Raw genomic sequence first — 27,946 nt, 5'->3', positions numbered from 1 at the left:
GTGTTTTGGGGAGGGCTGGGTGGGTGGCCACGCAAGCCCCTGGCGTTGGGCTCCCAACCGGGAGGCTTTTCACTACCCATGCCCTGCTGTTTTCATGCTGGGTCTCTGGAAACACGACAGCAGCCCCCTGTAGGTGACGTGGGGCTTTTCTGTGTGCGGTGCAGAAGCCAGAGGTGGGCCGTGAACCTGTGGGAAGACGTGGCTTATGGGGAAGCCTGCAGGCAGGGCAGCGGGGGAGGCGGGAATTGCAGAGACACAGTGCCATCGTTAATGCACCCGTTGTATGCCAGGGCTGTGCCCTCCTCACAGTCGCGCCCCGTCCTGTGGCCCCCGACTGGCTCCTCTGCCTGCCCAGGGACACAGTGGGACACAATGTGTTTTCTTTGATGTCTTGGAGCCTCGGATCCGGTGTCCTCAGGTACTCCTGCAGCTTTGCTCTGTAGCGTGGGGAGACCAGCCAGCAGCGTGACTACTGTCCCGGGCCAGGCTCACGGGGTCGGGGGGGTGGGGGGTGGTCTGGTGTGGGGGGCACCACTGCCGGGAGGTGGGGAACCCGGGCTGCAGCCACGTCTGCCTTCACACCCTGCTGCTGTGTGTTTGTCTTGGCCTAGTTAGTGGTTTTCAGCTCTTGCCCACAGAGATGGTGGAACTTTCCAGAATAGCTCCCCAGTTTTTCTTGCGTGAGAACATAATAGAGCATTGCGTCTCTTGGTTACTTGGTGCCCACTGGGTACCAGGATCTGTTCCCTAATTTTGTGGATACCACCAGGAACAAAAACCCCCAAGGCCTCCCAGAGCCCGTGTTGTGGTGGGGGGCACAGACAGTACATAATATGTGTGCACACCTACAAGCGTGTTTGCAGGTAGTTGTACCACAGACAAACAGAGGAAGCCCCCTACCCCAGGGGAAAGGATGGTCAGGGAAGCTCTGCTGAGGAGAGGAGGGAACGAGCCAGGATGGAGAGCAATGGAGGCAAAGAACAGCATGAGCAAAGGCCCTGAGGCAGGGGCAGGTGTGTGCCTGCTGTGGTCTAGGAGCAGCGGGGGGCAGGGAGGGACTCCTGGGCTCTGTCCACCTGGGATAGACCTCTCTCTGCCTGCTGATGATAGCTTACTGGCCCCCTGTGTTGTTCTCTCCCGTAACCGCCCTAAAAGATAGAGATAATTAGTCTATTTGGTAAATGAGGAGCCAGGGGCTTGAACAGAGAGTGAGCTGAATGCAGGAGCATAAATGCGGATCGGGACTCCCATCTCTAGGCTGCAGGGGAACAGGGACATCTTGTTCCTTCAAGTGAAAAACCAGTCCAGATGCTTGTAGAAGTGCTAGCCCTTGGCCAGAGTACAGGGTGGGGGCGTGGGGGCCCGAGGCCCCTCCCCTCCTCCTCGCCCCACAGCCAACTCCCCCGCCCCCAGATCACAAGTGGGTGTGTCTGTGGGAACATTTGGACAGTCCCCAGAGCTCCTGGGCCTTTGGGAAGCTCCGACAGAGGGATCCCCAGGTTTGGGCAGGTCTGTCTTGGGGCTGTGCTGCTTCCTGTTCCTTTCCTGAAGATGGGACATGGGTCTTGCAACCTGTGTGTGTGGTAGGACATTTAGGCGGAAGCCCGCGGTGGCATATGTCTGTCTGCGTCCTGTCCTCACGGTGGGTGGGAAGGTCCCTGAGCCCCCTGGGGGCTACGGATCCAATGTCCTAAGTGCTGGGTCTCACACAGAGCCAGTGTGGGGTCATAATGCGTTTGCTATTGTCTTGAGATGGCTACTGAGGGTAGGGCTGAGGGTACTGAGGGTAACTGGGGACTCCTCGGCCCAGGGCATTTCGGGTCCTGTGCCTGTCACACAGACCCTTCCTTGTGGACCATTCCTGGCCTGGGGCTGGCCAAGGGGTTCTAACTCAGAACAATCACTGGAAGAAATTTTGTACCATTCATTCTTGGCTTCCTCTTTTAATTTTAATTTTTTTAACTTTTTAGTTTTTTTAATTTTATTAAAAAATGTTTTTAATGTTTATTCATTTTTGAGAGAGAGAGAGAGAGAGAGAGAGAGTCAGAGACAGAGCATGAGTGGGGGAGGGGCAGAGAGACAGGGAGACACGGAATCTGAAGCAGGCTCCAGGCTCCGAGCCGATGCGGGGCTCAACCCCACGAACCGTGAGATCATGACCTGAGCCGAAGTCGGACGCTTGACCGACTGAGCCACCTAGGCGCCACTCTTGGCTTCCTTTAAAAAGTCATTGCACCAGTGCGTCTATTTGAGATTTAGGAAGCAGGATGTGGAAGTCATGGATGCACAGTTCTGGCAGGTGGGACGCGCTTCTAGAATTCGTGACAGCCGCCTGGCTGTGCGGGCCAGTGGTTTGTGCTCTGGCCAGACACCCGCCGGCCAGGCCTGCTCGGACCCCTCTGTCCGTCGACGCGGCGGGGTCAGAGATTCATACAGAGCTGCCTCCGGCCTCACGGGGAGAGAAGGCGCGTGCTCCGTGGGTCTTGCAGGGGCTGATGCCTCCCGACGCCAGAGGGGCTCCCATGGAAGCCAAAGTGAATGCGTGTTTTCTCAGGCCAGTGAAGCCCCTCATCCGCGCGCTGTGTCTCCTCACCCTCACGTCAAGCCTGCATGTAGAACACACCCTCATTTGCAGCCGGGGGAGCACGGGCCATGGGAACACGGGCCCTGCACAAGTCCAGCCGCATGTTGGAGCGTGACCTGGGCACTTCTGTGGTCGCGGGCACCCGGCCCGCCAGGCTGGGAGCTGGACCTCAGGGCGGGTTTCTCCAGAGCCCCAGTCACCCCTGGATGTGGTGGCTCCCAGGTGCCCAGAGCGCGGGTGCAGCCCTTGGCAGCTGCCTCGCTCTGGTGTCCCTGCCGTGTCCCAGGGGGCAAGAGGGTGTGGACACCGGCTCGCCCAGGACCCCACTCTGCGCCTGCCCGTCCGTAGTTAATAATAGTAGTGGGGGGTCTGCTCTTCCTGCCCTGATGTGAGGCCTCATCTGTGTTTCCCGACTGTCCTGCCAGGCAGAGGGAGGTCAGTGCACGAAGATTCGCTTCACCCTCCGGGTGGAAGGACACCTCTCCGTGGGGCAGTCCCGACAGGCCCCTGTCTGTCTCTCCCCACCGAGGGCCGGCCGGCCCCTGTGTCCCGTGCACGATGGGTTCTCGCCTCCTGATGATTTGCAGGCTCGGCCGTGCTCAGGGTTCAGGCTCATGACAAAATTAACTCCCAGTCCTCCAGACAGGATGACTCCTAAGCTTGGAGAATCTGGAAAATTCTCTAAGTGACGGCTCCCTTTGCGTAAAAAGGTAGAAAGGGTTCTGGGGCCTGAAGCTGCTAGAATTGCTTGGGCTGGTACTCGCTTTGCTGGTGTGGGGGGGGGGAATGCAGAATTTTGGGGTCCCGGAGGAGTACTTGTCCCCAATTACAGCACATTGTCTGTTACGGGTTCGTCTTTTGGTTAGGCAGGTGCACATGTGCATCCGGGAGCCTGAAGGACGCTTTCAGCCTTGACTCACAGCCGGTCTCCGTTTTCTCCCCCAGTGCCGCACACGCAGGGCCCGGTCGATGGCAGCCTGTATGCCAAGGTGAGGAAGAAGAGTGCCTCAGATCCCGGCGTCCCAGGCGGGGCCCCGGCCGTCCCCACTGCCACCAGCCCAGACCACGGTGACCACACCCTGTCCGTCAGCAGCGACTCTGGCCACTCCACCGCCTCCGTCAGGACCGACAGGACGGAGGAGCGGCTGGCTGCGGGGCCCAGGCGGGGCCTCAGTCCCCAGGAGAAGGCCGAGCTGGACCAGCTGCTCAGCGGCTTTGGCCTGGAAGATTCCGGAAGCCCCCTCAAGGATATGACCGATGCTCCCAGCAAGCACAGCGGCACACGCCACGTCGTGCCGGCTCAGGTGCACGTGAACGGAGATGCCGCGCTCAAGGAGCGGGAGACGGACATCCTGGACGACGACATGCCCGGCCACGACCTGCACAGCGTGGACAGCATCGGGACCCTGTCGTCCTCGGAGGGACACCAGTCGGCCCACCTGGGCCCCTTCGCCTGCTACCAGAGCAGCCAGAACTCCCTCCTGTCCGACGGCTTTGGCAGCAGTGCTGGCGAAGATGCGCACGGTGGCCTCGCCCCCGACCTGAGCCTTGGCGTGGACGCCCCGTTCGAGCGGGAGCGGGCTTTCGGGATCCGAGAGGCCAAGCAGCCGCCCCCGGCGTTGCGGAGGCCCTCCGTGTCCGCGCAGACGCAGGCCTACGGGCAGAGCGGCTACTCCACACACACCTGGGTGTGCCAGCAGCAGATTGTGGCCGCCCAGCAGTACAGCTTTGCTCCTGACGGGGAGGCCAGGCTCGTCGGCCGTGGCCCGGAGGACGGGTCCGGCCTGCTGCAGGCCCAGCCCCGGGTTCCGGTCACCCCCACCCGGGGGACCGGCAGCAGAGTGGCCCCGCAGAGGAGCGTGGGCCCCGGGCCCCACCTCCCCGATGCACAGCGGCCCCCTCCCGGCAAAGCCTTCAAGCCCAGGTTTCCAGACGTCAGGGTCCTGAACGGGACTGGACCGGAGCCCGGCGTGGACCCCTCCCCGGGCTCGCCCACCCTGGACATCGACCAGTCCATCGAGCAGCTCAACAGGCTCATCTTGGAGCTGGACCCTACCTTTGAGCCCGTCCCCACCCACATGAACACGCCGGGCATCCAGGCCAACGGCCCCATGCCGCCCGACAGCCTGGGAGGCAGGCTGTGGGACACGGGAGAGGGCCCTGGCAGGGCCCCGGTGCGGCAAGGTGAGTGGGCGGTTGCACACTGCGTTCATGCGTGCCTTTACAGAACGGGGCCTCATGTGCTGGGCTCTTTTCTGGGTCTGGGGGAGGCCCGCAGGGAGGACAGTCGGGCCCCTGGGCACGACCATGTGGGGACAGGTCAGCAAGTGCACAGTCCCGAGCTGGCTTTGCTGGGAGCAGAGGGCTGCTCATGGCCAGGCCCAGAGGGTGGGGGGCTCGGGCGTAGGGAAGGATGGAGGGAGGGGTGGGTTCCAGGCAGTCGGGGATGAGGGGATCCAGGCACCATCTCTATATGCCCCTGCTGCTGTGGGGCCACGCTGACTCCAGGAGGCTAGGGCTGTGGGGTCCTGAGCCCCGGGATGTGTGGCGCAGGGACCAGGGCGGGGCCTTGCTGTCCCGCTGTGGGGCCTGGGAGGCTGGGGTGGCTGTAGCAGACAGGCAGTGACCTCGGGGTGTGTGGCTTCATGAACGTAGGGACAGGTGTTGGGATGGGGTCTGTGACTTGTTCTCCGTGTCTGGGTGGCATAAAGCTGGGGCCCGCAGAGAGCTGGCGGGTCAGCCTGGGAGGGCAGCCAGCGGGCAGCAGTGCTGGGACGGAGGGAGGCTGTGAGGGGCAGGGAGCTGCGTGTGGAGGCTGCGGGGAGTCGGCCGGGCGTCCAAGCCTGCGCGCCACCAACATCCGGGGAGGCCGAGGACGAGACCCCTGGCCGGGCTCAGGCAGGGTCTGGACCCAGCGCCCCCTCAAGAGCATGGTGTCCACGCGAGGCCAGGCCGTTCTGCGCTGGTATGTCAGCAGGCTCCCTGGGTCCCTGCTGTAAGCGAAGACGGGAGTCACAAAGCGGGGGACACTCTCACTTCCTCGTCCTTCTGTGTGTGGGCCCGAAGGCCACCTGTCCTGCTGAGCCGGTCACACCGATGGCGACCTTGCCGCTCTCTGGCGTTGCTCCCTGGGCCCCTTTCCTCTCCCTCAGGCCCTTTTGCCTCCTGGATGGATTCCTGTCTTATGGTTAAGGTTTGGGAGGTGTCGAGAGATGAAATGACCTGGCCAGCGTCCCCTGCAGTAGAGCAGGAATAGGTCCCTGCCCCCAGGCTCTCTGCCTGCTTCTGAGGAGGATGGTGGTGATGGAGATGATGACAATGGTGACGAAGGTAGTAATGGAGGAGATGGTGGGACTGATGATCACCAGGGTGATACTGGCGTTGTTCATGACGGTGGTTAACAGCGAGAGTAAGCACTGTCACTCTGAGTGCTCGTGCTGTTCCAGGCGTTATGTTTGAGCTTCCCTGCGTCACCTGTGATCTCGGCACCTACCGTGGCAGGTGCACAGAGCTACCGTCTGTCTGACCCTGCATCGCATGGCTGAGCCCTTCTTCCGCTAAACTCCTGACCCCACCACGAGCCAGGAAACCCCTTTGTGTCCCGGCACACGGTGTTGTTTGTCAGCAGGGGGGTGTGGTGCTGGCGGAAAAGTGGATGGCTCTGCCGAGTTGGGCCCTTCAGGAGGTTCATCACAGGACAGTGTGGGGAGCCTGGCCCCCATCCAGAGCTTTCTTTTTTTTTTTTTTTTAAATTTTTTTTTTCAACGTTTATTTATTTTTGGGACAGAGAGAGACAGAGCATGAACGGGGGAGGGGCAGAGAGAGAGGGAGACACAGAATCGGAAACAGGCTCCAGGCTCTGAGCCATCAGCCCAGAGCCTGACGCGGGGCTCGAACTCACGGACCGTGAGATCGTGACCTGGCTGAAGTCGGACGCTTAACCGACTGCGCCACCCAGGCGCCCCCAGAGCTTTCTGACGAAAGCTTTGACCTGGTGAAACGGGGTTGGGGGGAGTTGGGTTCCGTGGTGTTTGCTCCCTCTGTACCTCTGTGGCTCCCTCGTGCTGGTCTGACTCCCTGGCTGTGGCTGACGTCTGTGCGCCCCTCCCTGCAGCCCGGTTAGGTGGTTTCTTGGGTCACATACGTTAAGTGGGGGAGACGTCACCTGATGACACCAGGTAACCGAAGAAATGACTCAGTCTGTGAAATTTGTGGTCCCGCTGACGGCAGACAGTGGGCTCTGTTTTTCCCGGACCTCAAGGGCTCCTTGCTTCGTGCTGCCGAATACTTTGTTCCTGTTACATCAACCCCCAGCCCACGATTACAGGACCCCGGCAGGCCCCCATCCTGCGGGTGGGACTCACTGCCGGCGTCTTCATGTGCTTCCACGGATGAGGGCGTCTGTCGCCCTAATATTCCTGAGTCAGGGGACCTGTTTATACTGAAGGGAATTCAGAGCAGTGAGAAGCAGCCACTTGCAACGGTCGATTGTGGAAGGCCCATCCGTTCAACCCCAAAGTGAAGGGATCCGCTGTGGGATCGTGAGGGTTTGCTGGCGCTCAGAAAGCAGCTTGAACCTGTGGCCCTGCACACCTTGTTTCCCGTGGGAGAGACCCGCCGACCTGCCACAGCCCAGGGTCACCTCAGCACAGGATGGCTGCCTCTGAGCATGTCTGCGGGGTGGGGGGCCCTGGGTGGGAGCCTGGCAGTGAGGCCTGCCCTGTGGAGGTGTCAGAGGGGTGGCCGCAGCTCCTACCCCGATACTGGGTATTAGGAGAAATGGAAGAGCCCATGGCATTTTGGCGTAGGAGCCCACAGAGCGCCCGAGACCCGCTGCGTCTGTGGCGACTCTCCAAAGCCCCGAGTTTAGTAACTTGCGCAGTGCGCATCCCAGCCGAGCCCATAGCCATCAGCAGTCAGGCCCGGCCCCAGCCCCTGGCTTGTTTTCCGACCCCACGCGTTGGCCTGTGCCAGGTATTTCGTGTGTGGAATCGTACAACGTGTGGCGTGCCGTGTCTGATTGCTTTCGCGGGCGTCCGCTTTTCCACGCTCCTCCGTGGTGTGGCGTATGTTAGAGCTTCGTTGCCGCGTGGGGCTGAATGGTACTCCCCTGTGTGGTTGGGCCACGTCACGTGTCTCCACTCATCCGAGCGCAGGGGGCTGCCGTGAATAGCGCCGCCGGGAACAGCCACGTACAGGTATTAGTCGGGATGTTTTCAGTTCTTGAGTCGAACCTCCAGGCCACGTGGCAATTTGTTGTTTAACATGTCTTGGGGACCACCCCCTCAGATGTTTGAAAGTTCGCCTTGGAGACCCTCTGGGCTCTGGTGTGGTACAAGCAGCCAGTCCGCACAGGTGTGATGGCCCCAGGCACCCTCACTTTCCGACAGGTGCCAGTTTATTTTTCAGTCCGTGGATAGAGGGCGGTGAGATCCTTTCTAACGGGGTAGGGAGGTCGTGACGTCTGAGCAGGGATGGCCCCAGGGGTGTCCCAGCTCCTGCTTCTGTTCAGAAGTCTCGTGCGTCATTTCTCCTTCCAGCCTAGCAGCCGGCACCTGCCCGCACGTCCACTGAGGGCGGCCCTGTAGGTGCACAGCTCTGGCAACCGTCCTCCGTCAACGCCACGGCTGCTAAAAATGGAGATGACATGTCTGAGGAGACCATTTGGGGAGGGGAAGGATCATTCAAAAGGAAGATAAATTCAAATAAGCAAAAAAGGGAACCGAAGCCAGGCCCTAGCCTTTGCTGATGGTGTCTTGAGTGTAAAAGTCCCGTGTGAGGGGCGCCTGGGTGGCTCAGTCGATTGAGCGTCCGACTTTGGCTCAGGTCATGATCTCACGGTTCATGGGTTCGAGCCCTACATCAGGCTCTGTGCTGACAGCTCGGAGCCTGGAACCTGCTCCCTGCTCTGTGTCTCCCTCTCTCTCTGCCTCTCCCCTGCTCATGCTCTCTCTCTCTCTCTCTCTCTCTCTCTCTCAAAAATAAATAAACATTAAAATAAAAGTCAGGGGCGCCTGGGTGGCTCAGTCAATTGAGCATCCAACTTCGGCTCAGGGCATGATCTCGCGGTTTGTGAGTTCGAGCCCTGCGTCAGGCTCTGTGCTGACAGCTCAGAGCCTGGAGCCTGCTTCGGATTCTGCATCTCCCTCTCTTTCTGTTTCTCCCCTGCTCGTGTGCTCTCTCTCTCTCTCTCTCCCTCTCTCTCAAAAACAAAAATTAGGAAAAAAAATTGAAAGTCCCGTGTGAGTCGAGGCGCGATCTCGCCTTTTGGCGGCTCTCTGGCTTCCCCTGTATGTGCTTGAGGTCCTAGCTTAGGGGAGTGAAACATGCGAGGCGTGTTGCTCAAGTTTCTCATACTGGAAGGAGAGACTTCCTAGCTTTTCGGACATACCGTTTCCCTTTTGAGCAGGCCGTTTTGCAAGCAGTGCTAGCTAGCTGACCGAGCGTTTCAGTGTGTCTGGTGAAAAGGCCTTTCAGTGTTGCAATGCAGAGAGACAGGCTTGCCTCACTTGGCCTCTTAGCATCCTTCTGCCAGTGATGGCCCGTTCCCCAGGCTCTCTCGAGTCTGGGCTGGGGTCACAGATGGTGGAAACAGCCCCAGAAGCAGAGGTCTGTGCTGCTGAAGGCCGTTCGTGCTGTGGTCCTGCGTGGTCGTCAGCGTTAGGAATTTTGTTCTTTTAATTTAAAAATCTTTAATTTTAAGTTTTAATTTAAAAATTGTTTTAAGTTTTATTCTGAGAGAGAGACAGAGAGAGGGAGCAGGTGAGGAGCAGAGAGAGAGAGAAAGAGAATCCCAAGCAGGCTCCACGCTGTCAGCACAGAGCCAGACGCGCAGGGCTGGAACTCACAAACCACAAGATCTGGACCTGAGCCAAAACCGAGTCGCATGCTTATGGGACCGAGCCCCCCAGGCGCCCCATCACTAGGCCTTTCTAACAAACGCCTCTTAGATCTGGCCAGCCAATCCCTGTTTCCGTTTAGGCAGAAATAAAGCTCGCCGTGTCCTCCTGGAAACTTTCAGCTAGGAAGGGTGGGCCTTTCACTGTCATGCTGCCCCTTGACCTCTCCCACTGTCTCTGGAGGAGGTGAGTGCGTTTAGCTGAATGAGCTGAAGTCCGGAGGCGGAGGCCTCAAGCACACCGTGGGGCGGTGTTTGGACTTTGTTTGTTTTCACTCCTAAGAATGCACGGGAGTTTCCAGAACCCGCTGTGCAGGCCTGTGTGACGCAGGGCTTCACTTTTCTCTGCTTGTATAAAGACAAATAAATAGCTTGAGGGCACCTCGCCTTCTGCTGGCCCAGATGGGAGATAAAGGTGCTGTTCTAGAAGGTCATGGGTTTCTGTCTGCTCTAGAGCAGAAGCATGGCCACTTTCTGCCCCTAGAGGGCCAGGTTGAGTTGACCGGGGTTGTGACGGGGGCATCAGAATTATCCTAAGCGCTCCCCACCTGCACGACTCCAGTGTGAATCCGGGCTCGACTGACCCCAGCCTCGGTTCTCAGCCTGGTTGTGTGTTGGTAACACCAGGAGGTTCTAATCTGGGCCCCCCTCCCCGCAGGCTCCACAGGAAAGGCGGGGAGGTCTGTATGCCAGGAATTTTAGTGCTATTCTAATATGCAGCCGGGTTTGCGAACGGCTGTTTTAGATTTGTGGTTCTAACTGGGCGTGGGTCCCAGTCCCCGGAGGGCTGACCCAGTGCTGGGTGAGGCGGGAGAGCCCCGCCCGCAGGTGACTCCCCTACCGCCCAGGTCTCCAGCCCTGCTGTGGAGTTTGGAGGATGGAGGGGGTCCCACGCCAGGGACCAGGGTGGTGAGTCCTCCTTCCTGTCACAGTATTTATTTCGGTGGGACAGAGGAGGGGCTGTGACCCCACACTGTAGGATCTCAAGTCCTTCGTAGACCCGATCAGATGGCCCCCGTGGGGTGGTGCGGGGAGGGTACGGGTGGGTTCTGAGTTACCGAGGGTGACGTTATTGCCCACCTTCTGGTGGTGAGTGGTGTAAGTTGCATCTGCCGTAGACTGAGTGACTGGGTGTGTGGGGGCTGAGGCCACCTATCGTCCTGTGTGCATGGCCCAGTCCCAGCGGGGCTCCGTCATTGCATGTCCCCTGAATGCCTGAAAGACCCAGCGTTGCTTGAGTCTCAGGCTCAGCGAGCTCCTGCATCCCTCAGTGAGCCTGAGCCTCCTCGAGCCTGGCCGAGGCCCAAGTGACACCTGAACAGTCCAGGGTGTGACCCCAGTACCTCCCCCCTCCCCGGAATAAAGTCAAATTGCAAACATGAGACATACTGGTGTTTGAGAATGGCAAGGAGGGGGTCTCCCGGGGACACCTGCCCCACTTTAAGCCTGGGAAGTAGTGTCCGGTGGCGGGAGGAAAGGAGACCAGCCTGAAGACACGTGCATGCCCAGCACGGGGACCGCAGGGATTGGCGCCGTCCAATTGTGTGACCATCGCGTGGCGGGCCACATGCTGCATGTGGGCAGGAGAAGCAGGTCCCCGGGTGGGGCAGGCTCACAGCAGCCAGTAAAGGAGGAGCCCTCTGACCCGCCCTCTGTGGACATCACACTGAGAACGTGATCAGGGCTGGTGGGCGGATGTGCACGTCCCCGGGGATTTTCATAGACCCCCGCGGCCCTGGACTGCCGTGTTTTCTGCATCCATTCCAGCATCCTGCGTGACCCTGCAGGGCTGGTGAGGTCCCGGCGCCTTGGCTATTGGCTGGGAAGTGGCAGGAAGCAGGTGAATCTTAGTGTGGGGGCGGGGCGGGGCGGGGCGGGGGGTCTGAACGGGGATGTAGGGCTGGGACAGGGCAGGGGGTGCGTGGGGACAGCAGGGGCCCAGAGAGGGAGCCTTCTCAGAGCTGACCCCTCCCCGTGGGGGACTGAGCCCACCTGCTGGTGTTCCCGGCATGCAGCTTTAGCTCAGAGAGTCTCTCCTGCCTTTGTTTGGTCTCTCGTTTTCTCCTTTCCCTGGATTTGACTTCTTCACTGAAAAGGAAGAACGTGGGCACCACCGGGGTGATGGCGCAGGTTCTTCATACAGTTCGGGAGTAGGTGTGCAGCATTTCGTTATGCAAGTCAAGTCCAAGGGAGGCCCTCCCGGCAGGTGGGCAGGCCTGCCTTCCAGTTTGCCCAACGACCGAAGGGCGGGCCGCCTGTGTGTCCGCCTCTGGGGACACTGTCCTGCCCTCGCCGGGCTGTGCGCCCCCCACCAGCCCCGCCCCCCAGACGTGGCGCAGACTCCGGCTCTGGCCCTAAGCAGAGAGACAGTCGCCCCGGCACAGAATCGGTTCTGCCAGCGGGAGAGCCACAGAGACGCATCGGGGGGTGGGAATCGGCACACAGGACCTGGCGGAGCGGAAGGAAACCTTCCTCCTGGGAGACCATCTGCGTCTTATTTTTCTGGCTTTGAAAGTAATACATATCAGGGGCACCTGGGTAGCTCCGTCGGTTAAGTGTATGACTCTTGGTTTTGGCTCAAGTCACGATCTCATGGTTGGGGGGTTCGAGCCCCACGTTGGGCTCTGTGCTGACAGAGCAGAGCCTGCTTGGGATCCTCTCTCTCTCTCTCTGCCCACACCCTGCTTGTGCTCATGCACTCTCAAAATAAATAAATAAATATTAAAAAGTAATACATGTCATTAGTGACAACTTGAGAGAAGGTGGAAACGAACAAGAAACATGAACGCTGCCTGGAACCCCACAACCAGAGACAGCCGTCGATGAACATTTTGGTGCATTTTTTTACTCCTCAGAGCGAACTCCTAACTTTCCATGCTGCAGGTTCACTCGGTTTGCCCTGCCCACCTGGCAGGGGTCGCTCCTGCTGGCCTGTCCTTGTGCTGTGGCCGCATCTCACACCTGCCCCGTTTCTCCAGGAGCGTCACCCTGGGATGAAGGCTCTCGGTCCCAGAGGAGGCCAGGGACTGTCACCGAGACAGGCCTGGCCTCTGCTGACTATGTCGCCTGTGTTTTTGCTCCTTTGGGAAGGGAAACTTTCATGAGATGCTTCTGTGCAGATCACAGCCTGAAAATGCCCCCCACTTCCGTCGAGCATGCTCTGGACCCCATTCCGGCAGACCCTCAGTGGCTGCCTGGGCCTCATGCCAGCAGCAGACCCTCAGTGGCTGCCTGGACCATGCTCTTACAGGCTCAGAAGCAGGAGGTATTGATTCATGCAAACGATGGGTCCACAGGTCCCTGGTGCTCACCTGCCACTGGACACCTGTCCAGTCCTTTCTCGGTATGGTGGATGCGTCCTAAGGTTCTGTCCTGCCCCAAATCCGGCTCAGCAGCGAGGGGTGGGGGGGTGGGGGGGCTCGGTTGCAGGAGCTGCTGGTTTCTGGCGGGGCTGCCTCGTGCACCCCAAGGGTGAGGACGCCCCTGTCGCGTGCACATCCATCGACAGCAACCCCTGTGTCTCCCTGAGCAAGCACCACCGACCAGGCATGAAATTAAGGGTGAACGAGTTAACAGATGTGATGTTACTGTCCACGTGTGCTGGGGTCGTGCGTGTGAGCAAATAGGGGATGGACAGGGTGCCAAGGTAAAGAGGCGGGACAGCATCTGAAGAAGGGAGATGTCTGTGCAGGCAGGTGTGTACGGGGGCACGTTCATGAGTCAGGGAAACATCCTGTGTCTCTGCTCCGTCCTGGGCTGTCCTAAAGCAAAATGCAAGTAGTCTGACCCCAAAGTGGACCCCGAAGCCTGATAAGGGGTGAGGGGTCTCAGATCATAAAGTCCCCAGGCGCCTGCAGCCATCAGGGGGCCTGGCCGGGTCGGGTTCTAGCCACCAAGGATCCTCCGTGCGCCCTCGGCGAGGGGAGGGCGGGCTCCGTCCTGGCCTCAGGTGCACCAAGATCCCTCCTGGGAGAAACAGGAAGTGAACAAAGGTAGGTGAGACAGTGGCAGGTTGGGACACCACACTCGGTGACAGAAGCCAGACGGCAAAGGACACGTGGTGTGTGATTCCGTTTATAGGAAATGTCTGGAACAGGCCAGTCCACAGAGGCTGCCGGGGGCGGAGGGAGGGGGCGTGGGGCTTCCTTTTGGGAGATGAAAATGTTTTGGAACTAGAACAAACAAAAAGTGAAAGAAAATAGGAAGCACCCTTAGAGAAAGTGTGGTCGGGTCTTAATTAAGGTCTGTGTGCTCGCTGCAGTAAAATCACCTGCAGCCCACGTGTCTCTCTGTCAGGCTCCCCAGGGGACGAGCCACCGGGCGGAAGATTCCGGAAGCTCAGCCTCGGGCAGTATGACAACGATGGTGCGGGGCAGCCGGCCTTCCCCAAGTGTGGATGGGGAAAGACCCCGGGTGCAGAACAGGCCGTGAGCCTGGCGCCTTTCCTGTCTCCGGCGGACGCCAAGGAGGTACGCACCGCCACCTGACAGCGGGGCCTGCACACTTCCCGATCGCGGTCCTGTTGACACCCCAGAGTCCCTCCTGTCTCACAGATGGGGTTCCTCCCGGAAGAGCAGGGGGTGTGGTCAGGAGAGCCCGGGTGCACGGCCCTCCCCAGAGGGCACGGCATGGCCACCGTAGGCTCCTCTGAGCCTCTGCGCCCTGACTGCACAGTGGGGTGAGGTGGGAGCGGGCAGGTGGCTGAAGGTGGACAGCGGTGGCCAGGGGCACACAGACTCCCCAGGAGGGAAGCAGGAAGGAAGTGGGTCGGGGTGGGTGTGGGGCCCCGTGGTGGGATCCACGGAGCATCTTCCAGGGGGGTGCGGCTGAGATATTGCAGGTAGACAGGTTGGAACCCGGTACTCTGAGCCCTCCCCTTCTGTGTCTTCCTCCTCGTCGGGGGTTGGGGGGGGAAGATTGGAGCCCAGAATAGACCAGGAGAGAGACGTTTGGGATGAATACTTCCAGACTGTTCTCTGTGCCGTGGGTGTGTCTGTGTTCTTTCACGTACCCACCGGCACACCACAGGTAGCGATGATTTTTATCCTGTTTTTCCCCCGAGCGCCCGCGTCCCCGAGCTGAGCCGTCTCTGCCAGCTCCGTGTGTCCGGGGGTGGACAGGCCGCAGGGATGTCCCTCTTCCTTCGTGATACTGAAGCTCTTCCCAGTTTTCCGTGGCCGCCGGTGGCAGGGCTGTGCGTGGGGACGCGGCCTCCTGTCCCCGCACGGTGGGCCAGTCCGGGCCCGCCGTCAGGAGGTGGCCTTCACCTGACTCCCTGTGCCAATTCCAGACGGTGGCTGCCGCGTACCCCCCAGACCCCGATGGGATCAGTGGCAGGAACTTCTCTCCAACCAAAAGCGGCAGTGACTCACCCTCTCCCACGCCCGCGTTTCCCGTGTCTGCGGAAACACTATATGGTAAGAACGGAGCCAGGCTCGTGGTGGGCAGGGCGCCCCGTCAGGGAGGACGCGGCCACAAGGGCTCCGCTCTGCTTTCTTTTCCAGTGACGACGCCCCCGCGTTATGCGCCGTTCAGCCCGCCCGGGTCGCAGACGGGCAGCGCCAGCGGTCTGTACAGAGGTGCTCACGGTAAGAGTCTGTCCTCCCCCCGCCCGGGCGACTCACGCAGAAACCTTTTCGCGGGTGTCCAATCTCCGGAGCCTGGAAAGCGAGGAGGGCTGTCACTGTGCTGTGCAGATGCTGGGGGCTGACCACCACCTGTGTCCTGTGGGTGCACGTCCGCGGTACATCCCGAGTCTGCCACTCGAGCAAGCTGGGAGGGGCAGTGGGCTCTGGGGCGGAGAATCCCTGCTTCTCCACTCCTCCGTGCCCAGAAGCTGGAAGAAGGCCTGCCCTTTACAGAGGACCTGGGGCCCCAGGGCCGGGGAGCTCCCTGCTCCGCATCACGGCCGCCCGCCCGAGACCCCCAGCCGCTGTCCTGGATCTTCCCAGGGGAGCGACGGCTGTCGGAAGGGGTCTGTCGCAGCCCCCGAACACTTACCATACGCAGCGCGGTGTTCAAGTATGACGTGTGGGTCCCGGGAGGGAACGGTAGCTGAGCAGCAGTGAAGGGGCCGCTCTACACCCCTTCCTGTGGACACCCCCCCACCACTTGTCTTGAGAGTCCAGGACAGGCTGACCTCAAGCATGACCTCAGGCACATGGAGAGGGGCTACAGTTAGAGCCCAACGTCCATTTAGTATTATTTTTTAAATGTGTGTTCATTTTATTATTTAAAATTTTTTTAATGTTTATTTATTTTTGAGAGAGAGACAGAGCATGAGTGGGGGAGGGGCAGAGAGAGAGGGACACCCAGAATCCGGAGCAGGCTCCAGGCTCTGAGCTGCCAGCACAGAGCCTGATGCGGGGCTCGAACCCACAAACAATGAGATCATGACCTGAGCTGAAACGAGACGCTCAACGGATTGAGCCCCCCAGGCGCATTTGAAAATCTTTCTTCTCTGTGAGTGTGGATTCCTTTTGCTGGTTTTCTCCCCTGCGGAAGAAGGCTCCCTGAATGGTCGTCTCGCACAGTTTTTGGGAGAGCACGTAACTCCCGCCTCCTTCCCCAGCAGTGTTGTCGTGACGACAGCCGGTGCCCCGTCCTTCCCTTCCTAGAGAAAACCAGATCTGTGCGTCCTTTAGAGGAAGGGCTGTCCTTCTCCCCAAGTCCCCTGTGGCTCCAGGACCATACTGTGTCTCTGTCCGCGCAGAGCCCCGCGGTCACACTGCCCCCTTTCCTAGCAGGTGGGAGTAAAGCACGGAGTAGGGAGAGGGTGCGCGGTGCTGGTGCACGTGTGTGTTCCGTAAGCGTCATGCGGAGAAATCTGTTCTGTACTGGGACAATGTAGATGGTGGCAAACACAGGGACTTCGTTCCCACCTCCTCCCCCACCAGCCCACCACGACCGAGGGCTGATGTCGGTGTATCGAGACCAGCTTTGTTGGAGACGTGCTGGTGGCGGCCGGAGGGTGTGGATGATCAGCCCGAGGACAGAAAATGCCGGAAAGAACCTTCAAGTTGAGCAGCAGCCTCTGACTTGGCCTCTGGGGTCCCTGTGTGGAGTATCAACCCTTCCGGAACTTGAGAAAGGCCCGGAGAGGGGAACGGTGTGGGTGGGGCCGGTGTGGTCCACGGCCCCACGCAGCCAGCGCACATTCGGCATCAGTGTAGCCAGTGTGTCGTCCTAGTGCCTTCCCTGTGTAAACGTCCCCGTGGGAGATTTCAGATACAAGAAGCGAACGCATTACAGGGAGTGTATTTCATCCTAAGAACACCTGTGAGTCTTCTGGGGTTTTCGTCCGGCCGTCCTGACGCGGTTGGTCCCTCATTCTGGGCAGCGGGTGACTCCCCTGGGTGGTGGGTGACTTCCCCGGACCGCGGGTGGCTCCGTGGTGACTGCACTAGCTCATGCGTAGTCCACGTTGGCTCTGTGTTCTTCCCAGTGTGATTTCTCTCACGTTGTGGTCACGTGATGGGGCCGTCCTACTCACAGGTGAGGAACCTACACAGAGAGGTGAAGCGCATCCCCCTGAGCCACACAGCAGGTCCAGGTCCGCCTCACTCCCCAGCCAGGGGCTTTTGATCCAGGGTGTTAGAGTAGACAGGACTCAGTTTTCACTTTCCTCAGCTAGACCAGGAGTGACTTCGTGTCAGTGCTGGGAAAGCATAGGGATGGTCTCAGGGGGCTGGGATTTGAGTCCTTTCATGGAAGAATCATGCCTCCGACTCAGCGCCCCTCTGAGCCTGTTTCCTCGTCTGCAGGTACAACAGTGCCCCGTTTGGGACCAGTGTGCCATGTCGGGGTGGGATCCTCCAGGCAACTTAATGCCTGCTTCTGTGTCACTTATAGCCAAATGCCACTGTGTGGACACACGAGAGGATTTGCTTTAGATCCGCATCTAGAGGGTGGCGCTGTCATCCTTGCATGGACTAGATGTTGTTTTCCCCGTTCCTCCCGCAAGGTGAGACTGCACACCTGGCGGTCTGTGTGGAACAGGTGCCAGAGGCTGAATGGTGGGGGGAAAAGGCAGACTGACTATGGGTACTGGGACCACGGAACCTGAGGGGACCACACCCTGGGATGTGAAATCACAGAGCCAGAAGAAAGCGTGCCATGCTTCCTCCCGGTAACGGGAGAATTCCCAAATGCCTGGAAATGAAGCAGCCCGTAATTCGTGGGTCCAAGAGGAACTCTCAAGGGAAATCTGAAAGCATCTTGACCTGAAAACAGCAAAAGTAAAACATTTCAAAACTGGTGGGAGAGACCTCAAACACAGTGCTGATGGGAAAGTTCATGGCCATAAACATACCCGTTGTCTGGAACCGGGTATGTTTGAACTCCTGCCTCCAGGACCCCAAGATGGCCAGAGGGGAGAAAATAATACATATAAGCAGAACCAATGAAATTACAATAATATAATAGAAATATATAATATAAGGTCAATGAAGTTATGAACAAGGAAATGAGAAAAAGTAAATGAAAAAAAGCGGGTTCTTTGAGGAGATCAGGAAAGTTGACAGATCTCTCTAAAGACAGACAAAAAAGGGGGAAGCACAGATTAGTAATGTCAGCAGTGAAGGGGGGGCCTGTCACCGCAGACCCTGCGGACAGGATTGGGACAGTGGCTCCATACCCAGGGGTTAGTGGTGAGCACGTGTGGTGACCACTCACCCAACGTGAAACAGTATGATGCTGTGTAACTATCAAGGAAATTGAATTTGTAATTTACACACTTTCCCCCAGAAGAAATCTCCCGGCCCTGATGGTTTTACTGGAGAATTGTACCAAATATTTAAAGAACAATTAACACTAATTTTACACAACCCCTTCTAGAAACATAGAATTCGTTCTATGAAGACAGAGTTACCCTAGTACCAAACCCAGACACAGACAACAAAAAGGAAAAGATAGACCGATATCCCTTATGAACAGACTCAAAATCCCTTAACCAAACATGAGTAAATAGAACCATAGTATATATAAAAAATTACACACCTTGACCAAATGGGATTTATTCTAAGACTGCAAAGCTCCTTCAGTATCCGTCAGTGTAATCCATCATATTTAATGGATGAAGAAGAAAAATCACATGATGTTATATTTGTAGATGCGAAGGAAATTTTTTGGGCAAAATCCACATCTTTTCATGACTGTAAATTCCCGGTAGAATAGCTCAGAGGGGAGCTTCCTCAGCCTCAAAAAAAGAATCTAAAAAACCCTACAGCTTGCACATAATGCTGGAAATTCTACAGGGGGCATTGTGCAAGAAAAGGGAATACAAGACGAGAGTGGAAGGGAGGAAATAAAACTGCCCGTTCTTGCAGATTCACGATTTATCTTTGTGGAGAATTCCCAGGAATCTATAAAAAAATCTCCCAGAACAATTAAGTCAGCTGGTTGCAGGGCACCAGAGAAACACACAAAAATCAATTATATTTCTATATACCAGCAGTGAACGCGTATAAACCTCAGTTAAATATACAGTGCTATTTATAATAGATCGAAAAAGCGAATACTAAAGCGTAAGCCAAAGAAAACATGCAAGTCTCATATGTTGAAAACTGCATGGTGTCGGTGAAGAATAATCAAAGAAGATATACATAAATGGAGAGAAATACGGTGTTCATGAGTTGGAACACTCACCCTGGTGAACATGTTGGTTCTTCTCAAACTTATGTACAGTTTTAACACAATTCCTACAAAATCCAAACAAGGTATTTTTTGTAGATCTAGGCAAGACAATTCTAAAGCTTATATGGAAATGCAGGAGAACTAGGATAGCTAAAATAATTTTGATGTTTATTTATTTTTAAGAGAGAGAGAGAGAGAGAGAGACAGAGCGTGAGTGCGGGAGGGTCAGAGAGAGAGGGAGTCACGGAATCTGAAGCAGACTCCAGGCTCGAAGTCATGAACTAAGAGACCATGACCTGAGCCAAAGTTGGACGCTTAACCGACGGAGCCTCCCAGGCACCCCAGGATAGCTAAAATAATTTTGAAAAAGAATAAAGTAGGAGGCATGGGGTCACCAGAAATCAGGACTGTGTGGTGTGGGATGGGGCGTGGTACAGACACAAAACCAGTGGAATGGAATAAAAAACCCCAAAATACACCCCCACAAATATGCCCAACTGATTTCTTTTGGAAAAGGTGCAAAAGCGAGTTCAATGAAAGAAAAACTGTCCTTTTCACAAATCTATAGCCACTGGGGACACACAGTCAAAAAAAAAAGGGGGGGGGCACGCCTGGGTGGCTCAGTCAGTTAAGCCTCCGACTTCAGCTCAGGGTATGATCTCACAATTGGTGGGTTTGAGCCCTGCATCTGGCTCTGTGCTGACAGGTCAGAGCCTGAAGAAGGCTTCGGATTCTGTGTCTCCCTCTCTCTCTGTGCTCCTCCTCTGTGCTCACTCGCTTTCTCTCTCTCAAAAATAAGTAAACAAACAAAAAAAAAACCCCAAAAAGAACATCAACCAAAGTCTTGTATCTTATACAAAAATTAACCTTAAATGGATCACAAACTAAAATATAAAACTATAAAACTTTTAGGAAAAACAAATAGAAAATCTTTGGGATCCCAGGCTAAGCAAGAGTTAACACTCAGAGCACAAAAGGGAAGATTGATAAAGTTAGACTCCATCAAAATTGAAAGAGTTTGCTTCAGGAAGAGACTGCTAAGAGGTTGAAAGGGAAACAGCAGACTGAGAGAAAGCCTTTGCCCTCTACATACCGAGAAACAACGTGATCAGAACGCGGGTATAAGCCCAGAGACCCCTCACTGAGGAGGATGGACAGACAGCAGATAAGCATGTGAGGACGTCCAGCGCCATGAGCCACCAGCGAGATGCTAGTATAGACCTCAGGATCACTATGGACCTAGCAGAATGGGAAAAGTAAAAAATAGCATCAGCACCAAATGCTGGTGAGGATGTGGAGAAATGGGAAGTCTCGTTTACTGCTGGTGGGGGTGTAAAATGGTGCTGCCTCTCTGTGGGAAATGGTCTGGCACTTTCTAAAAAAAACAAAACAAAAAACAAAACTATGCAGTGGACCTCTGAGTTTTTATCCTGAAGAAATAGACTTCCAGTGACACAAAAACCCCTCCGCAGGGATTTGTAGCAGCTCTGTTTTTAGTAGCCCACAGCTGGAGACAGCCTAGATGTCCTTCAGCAGGTGAATGGTCACACGGTCCGAGCTCCGTCCACACGGTGAAACCCAGCCAACTCCTGATAACACGGAATAACCTGGATGAGTTTCCAGAGCAAAGTCATTCCCTGAAGTTGACATACTGTATGGTTCCATGTCTGTAACACCCTTGCCATGGCAGAATTGTAGAAAGAATTATAGTGTCTTCTAGGGGTTTATAGGAAGGACAGAGGGGGGAAGGATGTGGGGGAAGGTGTGGTTTTAGAGGGGCCCTTGTGGGTGAGGATGTTGCCTGTGTTGGCTGTATCAACATCAAGGTCCTGGTGTCCTTCTGTCAGATTCTGCCTTTGGGGCAAAGTGATAAGGAGGATAGGGCTATTGTCAGTAGTGCTGCTATAAACATTGGGGTGCATGTGCCCCCTTTGAATCAGCATTTTAAAAAATTCAGTCTTTCCTTTTAGTTATTTGTTTATTTAGTTATGTATTTAAATTTATTTTTGAGAGAGACAGAGAGAGAGAGCACACGTAAGGGAGGGGTAAGAGAGAGAGGGAGAATCCGAAGCAGGCTCCAGACTCTGAGCTGTCAGCACAGAGCCCCACACAGGGCCCCAGCTTGCCAACCGTGAGATCATAACCTGAGCTGAAGTCAGATGCTTAACTGACTGAGCCACCCAGGCACCCCTTGAATCAGCATTTTTGTATCCTTTGGATAAATTCCAAAGTAGTGCAATCGCTGGGTTGTAGGGTAGGATGAATGGATAAAGAAGATGTGATGTATGATGGAACGGAATAGTACTCAGCGATGAAAAAGAATGACATCTTGCCATTGGCAACAGCGTGGATGGAACTGGAGGGTATTATGCTGAGTGAAAGAGGTCAAGACGAAGATATCGTATGATTTCACTCGTGGAATTTAAGAAACACAACCAGATGAACACAGTAGTAGGGGAAGGGCAGGAAAACTAATGAAAACAGAGGGAGGCAAACCATAAGACACTATTAAATACAGAGAGCAAAGTGAGGGTTGATGGAGGGTAGGTGGTTGGTGGGATGGGCTGGCTGGGGGATGGGCATTAAGGAGGGCACCTGTTGCAATGAGCACCGGCTGTTACATATAAGAGACGAACCACTGGGTTCTCCTGAAACCATTACTACACTCTATGTTAACTTGAATTTAAATTTAAGAACTTCTAGACTAATATAATTTTTTATTGCAAAAAGGGGTATGGGGCATCCATGTGTAACGCTTGATAGCTGTGTGTGAATTTATAAGGGGCTCAAACTCATAAGTTCAGTGTAAATCCCACTGGGGGAGACGGTTCAGGTGTGGTTGAAGAGAGAGTATTGGTTGCCAGTTGACCAGCTGGGGGCAGGGGGGTGGTTTCCACGGAGGTTTATCCTATGGTTCTGCCTCCTTCTGTATGTGTTTGGAATTCTGCATGATGAGAAGTTAAAGTATAGGTAAGAGAGTCCTTGGTGGTGGGTGAGGTCTTCACGCATGCCCTGGGCACTTGTGGTCAACCAGCCCCGCCCTCCTGGAAGTGCAGGGCGTGATCCGGGAGGATCAGTGATCCTGGGGCGGCGAGGACCCCAGGAGAGGACCCAGTGTGTTCAGCCAGTTCACACCGGTTGTTGCCTGTTGAGGAGGTCTGCGAGTTTGAAGCGGGAGCAGGGCTAAGCACTAACTAGGCTAAGGGAGAAATAGCGGGTTTCTCATTTTGTTGCTGTGACCATTACAGTCTCAGGGACGTTCTGGCTTCGTTTCAGCACACAGTTAGCAGAACTCTACTTTGCAGAAACTCTCTCTGTGTCCCTCTGAGTCTGCAGAAACCCAGACCCACCAGACAGGTGTCAGAGAGGGTGATAGGCACCGGGTGCAGGTGGGAAAGACAGCCTGCAGGGGAGATCTGGGCTACACTTCAGCACAGGGACAGGTCAGTGGGTGGAAAGTTACTGAGAGGCAGGGCAAGGGAAGGGGGCGTTTTGCAAAACTGGCCCAGCAGGATTCTTGCTGCTGGAGGGCAGAGGCTTGGACACAGGGTGGGGATGACTTTGCAGAATCCTGGCCACATCAGGGCGCTCCGAGGCCGGCTGGCCAAGGGGCCTCTGGAGAAGGGGCTCTCAGGTCCTGAGTCCTGTTTGGTCACAGAGGCACTCTGACGCAGGTCAGGCCCATCCTGCAGCTTGGCGTCGGGGGCAGCGCGTGCTCCCTGGGCCACAGGTCCTGTGCTCTGGTCTCCCTCTGGCCACCTGGTTTCAGTGGCGGCCTGCCTGGCGGAGCCTCCCATTCATTCACCCTTCACCAGACACCAGCCCCTCCGCAGTGACCAAGCCAGATAAACAGAAAGTGTGTCAGCGTGTGCGCCAGGAGTACTGGGAGATTCAGGAATGAGAAGCCGGGGTGGGGGTGGGGGGAGAGTCAGAGCCCAGACAGCCCCTCCCTGCTGTTGGGGGGCCTTAGTAAGCTGCTCTCACAGCCCCTGCTCAGGGACCGAGAGGGACATTTAAACACTTGTCCCAAATAATCAGCACTTAAATCTGAATTCAGATCAGATACTATTTAATTCTCAGGAGGCGGGTTGTAACCACCAGGGGTGCTGGTTAACTGGAAGGATTGGGGACAGGAGGGGACACAGGGTGGCGTCCTGTGAGGTTTTGAGGTTTCACATTTGACCCAGGGAGCCCCGTGAGGACGGAGACGGGCAGGTCTGACCCACCCAGGACCCTCCAGCGCCAGCCTGCAGTGGCAGCCCCGGACGGTTGATGGTGTGTGTGTGTGAAATGCCCCTCTGACCTGCCTGGTTACGCCCGGGAAACACGTGCACGCGGAGACGCCATCCTTAGACTTCTCAGCGATTCCATAATGGACCCTGGGACTCTGGTTTCTAGTAAGACAGATTTGGTCTCCAGGCGCGCTCCCGGCACAGCTCCCAAACCCTCGGGGTTTCCTAAGTGGAGGAGCAGAAAGGTGTCTCTAGTGCTAACAGGAGTTTGGAAAAGCACCTGGGGGTGGGGGCTGGTTGCCACGGAGACCGCCCACGTGGTCACAGGGGCGGGGCTGTCAGCCCCACCCCCTGACCTCGGGAGGAGGGGCTGCAGGGAGACCGCCCACGTGTTCACAGGAGCGTGGCTATTGGCCCCACCCTCTGACCTCGGGAGGAGGGGCTACAGCGGGACCGCCCACGTGGTTACTGGGGGAGCTGTCGGCCCTACCCCCTGGCCTCGGGAGGAGGGGCTGCAGGTTGGATCCATCACCAATGGCCGATATTTCATCAATCAGGCTCCTGTAATGACACCCCCATAAAACCCAACAGACGGGTCCCGAGAGCTTCTGGGTTGGTAAGCACGTGGAGACGGGAGGACAGTGAGCCCCGGGGCGGCAGGGAGTTCGGCGCCCCCTCCCCATCCGCGCCGTGGGCAGCTCTCCCTTCCCTCTGTTCCTGACTTAATCCTTTTACAACAGACCAGCGATCTAGTGAGCGATCTGTCCCCCGAGTCCTGTGAGCGGCTCCAGCCAGTTCACCAAACCCTGGGAGGGGTCGTGAGAGCCTCTAGTTTGTAGCTGGTGGGTCAGAACCCAGGTGACACGTGGACTGGTGTCTGGAGGGGGGAGGGGCCGTGCTGGAGGATGAGCCCTCAGCTTGGGGGGTCTGACGCTGTCTCACCGGGTAGATGGTGTCAGTCAAGGCGAATTGTAGGAGCCCCAGCTGTGTCGTGTTGGAGAATTGCTTGTTGGGGTGGGGACCCCCTACACACTTTGGAATTGGGTGTGAAGCTTTTAAAGCCTCAGGAGGAAATGTGCTTCTTGAAAACAAAGTTTGAAGACTTTGCGTGAAGGGGTGATTTGCTCCCAAGCCTCATACAGGAAAGAGACAGAATGATGGAGTTCACGATATGAGCTGTTCTGTCATTTCTGATCCAATACTTAGCCTTGATATTTGTTTGCAAAGTGGGAAAACATGAGAGAATGTTTCATTACAAAATTTGCCTCTGATGTATAGCAGCTTCAAATTTAATCCATGATAGAATTTTTTTTTTTAACTAGAGTAAAATGGAACATAAAACTAGCTGTTTTGTTTTTCAAGTTTATTTATTTATTTTGAGACAGAGTGTGCGAGTGGGGGAGAGAGAGAGAGAGAGAGAGCGAGGGAGAGAGAATCCCAAACAGGCTCTGTGCTGTTGGTGCAGAGCCTGACTTGGGGCTTGAACTCACGAACTGTAAGATCATGACCTGAGCTGAGATCAAGAGTCGGATGCTTGACCGACTGCACCACCCAGGTGCCCTGAGACCAGGAGGAATTCTGATCCCCCGGCAGGACAGAGTATATAGGGCTTCACCCCTGGTCTTGGGGTAGTGCTGCTGGGACCCCTTGGAGTTGGATTCAAAGGGCCGAGACAGGGGACGTTTGCCAGAGGGAGCAGCCTGGAATGTCTCGTTGAGAGAGAGTGAGAGAGAGTACTTGGAGGCAATGCTTTCTTTTTGTTTAAATAAAAAAAAAAAAGTTGTCATTCTTCAAAGCTTGACAAATTGCAAAATGCTTCCACCAAGCATCCCCTTTCCTTCCTGTACCCGAGTTGGCTTGTTTTTGAAATGCGATGAACTTGCGATGAGAGTGTTTACAGTAGGAGTAAAGGCATGTGCTGAACATGAACGTGTGTGACGTTTACAGATGGCCCTGATTGCTTTGAATCTTGCAGATCCTGAAAACAAGCACATTTACGTAATATACTGATCCTGTGTCCGTGTTTAGGTGCCTGTGTGTGAACGGAAAGGGCGTATCCACGTCTCTGCACATGTGTGATGCCCTTGCACACTGACCCGTACACAACAGGGCCCCCTGACCCCACAAAATGGCTATGGATGAACAACTGTTGCCCAGACCCCTAACCCCCGAGGCCCCAGATTAAGAAAGTAAAGAAAGAAAAATTGAGTGTTTCAAAATCTATTTAAAAATAAACATCCTGGGATGCCTGGTTGGCTTAGTTGGTTAAGCGTCCGACTTCGGCTCAGGTCACGATCTCACAGTTCATGGGTTCGAGCCCCGCGTCGGGCTCTGTGCTGACAGCTCGGAGCCTGGAGCCTGCCTCGAATTCTGTGTCTCCCTCTCTCTCTGCCCCTCCCCTGCTTGTGTTCTGTCTGTCTGTCTGTCTCTCTCTCTCACAAAAACAAATAAACATTAAAAAGTTTTTTCTTTTTAAGTAAACATCCTGGTGGGCTGGTGGAGTCTGTGTGCGGCCAGGCTTGGGAATGAGAGCGTTCATTCACTTGAGTGAATGCAGCCCTGAAAATACGCACGTTGGCCTTCTGTGCAAGCACCTCGTCTGCTGAGCCGGCCAGCTTGCAAGTGCCCGCATGAACCGACTGTGTCCGACTGCAATGAATGCAGTCTTTTGTGTGCTTTCCTTTGGCTTAGAGGGGTCTTTGTGTTTCCCAATTTAGTGGACTCAGCTCATTGCTTCCCCCTCTGCTGGACTGTTCTTGAATCTCAGAGCACTGAACTTCTGTGTTTCCCCAGTGGGGGCTGGAGGTGGGGGGGGGAGAAGGGTGTGTGTGTGTGTGTGTGTGTGTGGAGAGAGGTTGCTGTCCCCTTGATCCTGAGCCCTGCAGCCCCAGGCCTTGGTGACAGCCTCCGGGGGCCCTGCTCTCTGGTCTTACACAAGTTGTGGGACTTCTGGCATCTTTGAAACTTAAACAACAGTTAAGGAGCTGTGTCGTGGGTGGCATGGGGGGCAGTCTCTGAGAAAGGAAGGTGGATTCCAGCCTGTGGAGAGGATCACCTGCCAAAAATTTGCCTTCCCGTAAGTTTTTTGTTTGTTTGTTTTAATTCTGAATGCACTTCCAAAGCCCCGTCGGTTATCAACATTGAAACACTGGGCTCGGTCCTGGCACTGGATGGGTGGTTCTGCCTCCTGTCCGCCCCGCAGTGGCCCCTGGCGTGTGTGCGGTGGGGAGTCCCCGCGGCCAGTCGGACACCTCTTGGAATGGGGGGGAGGGACCCAAAGGAAACGCGGGCACAGGTGCCATTTCTCTGACAGAGGCCCCGTTCCTGCCCCTCACACACCGCGCACCCAGAGGTGAGCGCCACGGAGCACCGGGTAAACACCACGTGCTGCTGGGTACACTCAGGGAGGTCGTGGGTTACAAGGCCTGAGGAGGGCCAGACGTCTCTCGCCCCCCCCCCTCCCGTTCCTGGCTGCCACCTGAGCCCCCAGGTTAGGGTGTGTCCCCGAGGGACAGAGGCCCTGACCAAACCACCATTTAGGCAAAGAAACATAGTCTTTGGTTTAAATACCATCACGTGTCAGTGCGTGACCGCACACGTGTGGTGTGGACTAGCGCCTCGGATGGCTAGCGCCTGCACATATGCCTAGGTAGGCCTACGTTGAGGGATTCGTCGCTTTTTCAGCGTTTATTACGTGCCATGCCTTCGTGTGTGCTTCTGTAAGGGAGCGAATGTATAGAAAACCCAGAAGCCAGGGAAGTAAGAATTCAATAGTGGGGAGAAAAGGGAGAGTTTCCTTTCAGATGCTCCCGGGCCCAGCGTGCGCTCCAGTGGGTTTGTGGGTGAGTTCTGTGTGCCCACGGGTGCAGGTGGTCTCATACTAGGCAGATGGGCGGTCTGACCAGGCATTGGAGGACCTTGACATTGGATGACCGTGTAGTCAGAGTATCACTGAGCTTGTGCGGTTGCTTTTAGTGTTTGCTTTTCATCCCTTCTCTGCAAAAGCCCATCAGTGGACTGGATCATAAGCAGCCTAGAGCAGCGCCTCCCCCGATGCTGGGGGGGGGGGTAGTGGACCCCCGGGAAAGCAGGGGGAGGGTGTCAGAACCACCCTGAGGACCCCTGTCTGATGTGTGTCGTTCAGGACCTTCCGGAGATCCCTCACTTCTGTGTTTCTAGGGCAGAGCCCTTGCTGAAGTCCTGCGTGCGGGTCTCCGATGCCTCCTCTCTGGGGTCCTGGGGCCCCCTCCTGTGCACATAGGAGGAGCTTTTAGTCCTAAGACGTATCCTGCTGATACCCCAGTTGTTGGGTGTCGGGCTCAGCTTCATTGGGTGAACCGCACGTGGGCGGGGTGCTCATCCGGGCCTGGTGAGGACCTGATTCCAGTGGGTGCCGTCTGAGCCGAGTGCGTGGAGGGAGGGCAGCCGGGCCGTGCGTGTGGGGCAGCACAGTAGACGGGCCCTATCTGCATTTGATCTGTGACCTTACTGACCTGGGGGTGAGCCTGCCGGGGCCCAGCGAGGTGAGGGTGAGCTCAGGAGTGTCCTCCCGCTGACCCAGGTCGGGCTTGCAAGGTGGGGGTCAGCAGTTTCAGGAGA

General features: G+C 56.2%; 1 protein-coding gene across 1 annotated transcript in view; it reads left to right on the top strand.

The window, feature by feature from the left end:
- Positions 1-27,946, top strand: part of TNS3 (tensin 3) — a 217,087-nt gene that overhangs the window by 143,851 nt on the left and 45,290 nt on the right. Inside the window, exons 18-21 of the mRNA XM_045052604.1 lie at positions 3,530-4,768; positions 13,779-13,951; positions 14,773-14,899; positions 14,987-15,070. Coding sequence (XP_044908539.1) covers positions 3,530-4,768; positions 13,779-13,951; positions 14,773-14,899; positions 14,987-15,070 — 1,623 coding nt within the window. The remainder of the gene's footprint in view (positions 1-3,529; positions 4,769-13,778; positions 13,952-14,772; positions 14,900-14,986; positions 15,071-27,946) is intronic.

This window comes from Felis catus, chromosome A2 (assembly GCF_018350175.1).
Source record: "Felis catus isolate Fca126 chromosome A2, F.catus_Fca126_mat1.0, whole genome shotgun sequence".
Lineage (NCBI taxonomy): Eukaryota > Metazoa > Chordata > Mammalia > Carnivora > Felidae > Felis > Felis catus.
The sequence above is the reverse complement of the archived record's forward strand: the minus strand, read 5'-3'. Positions and strand labels throughout refer to the sequence as shown.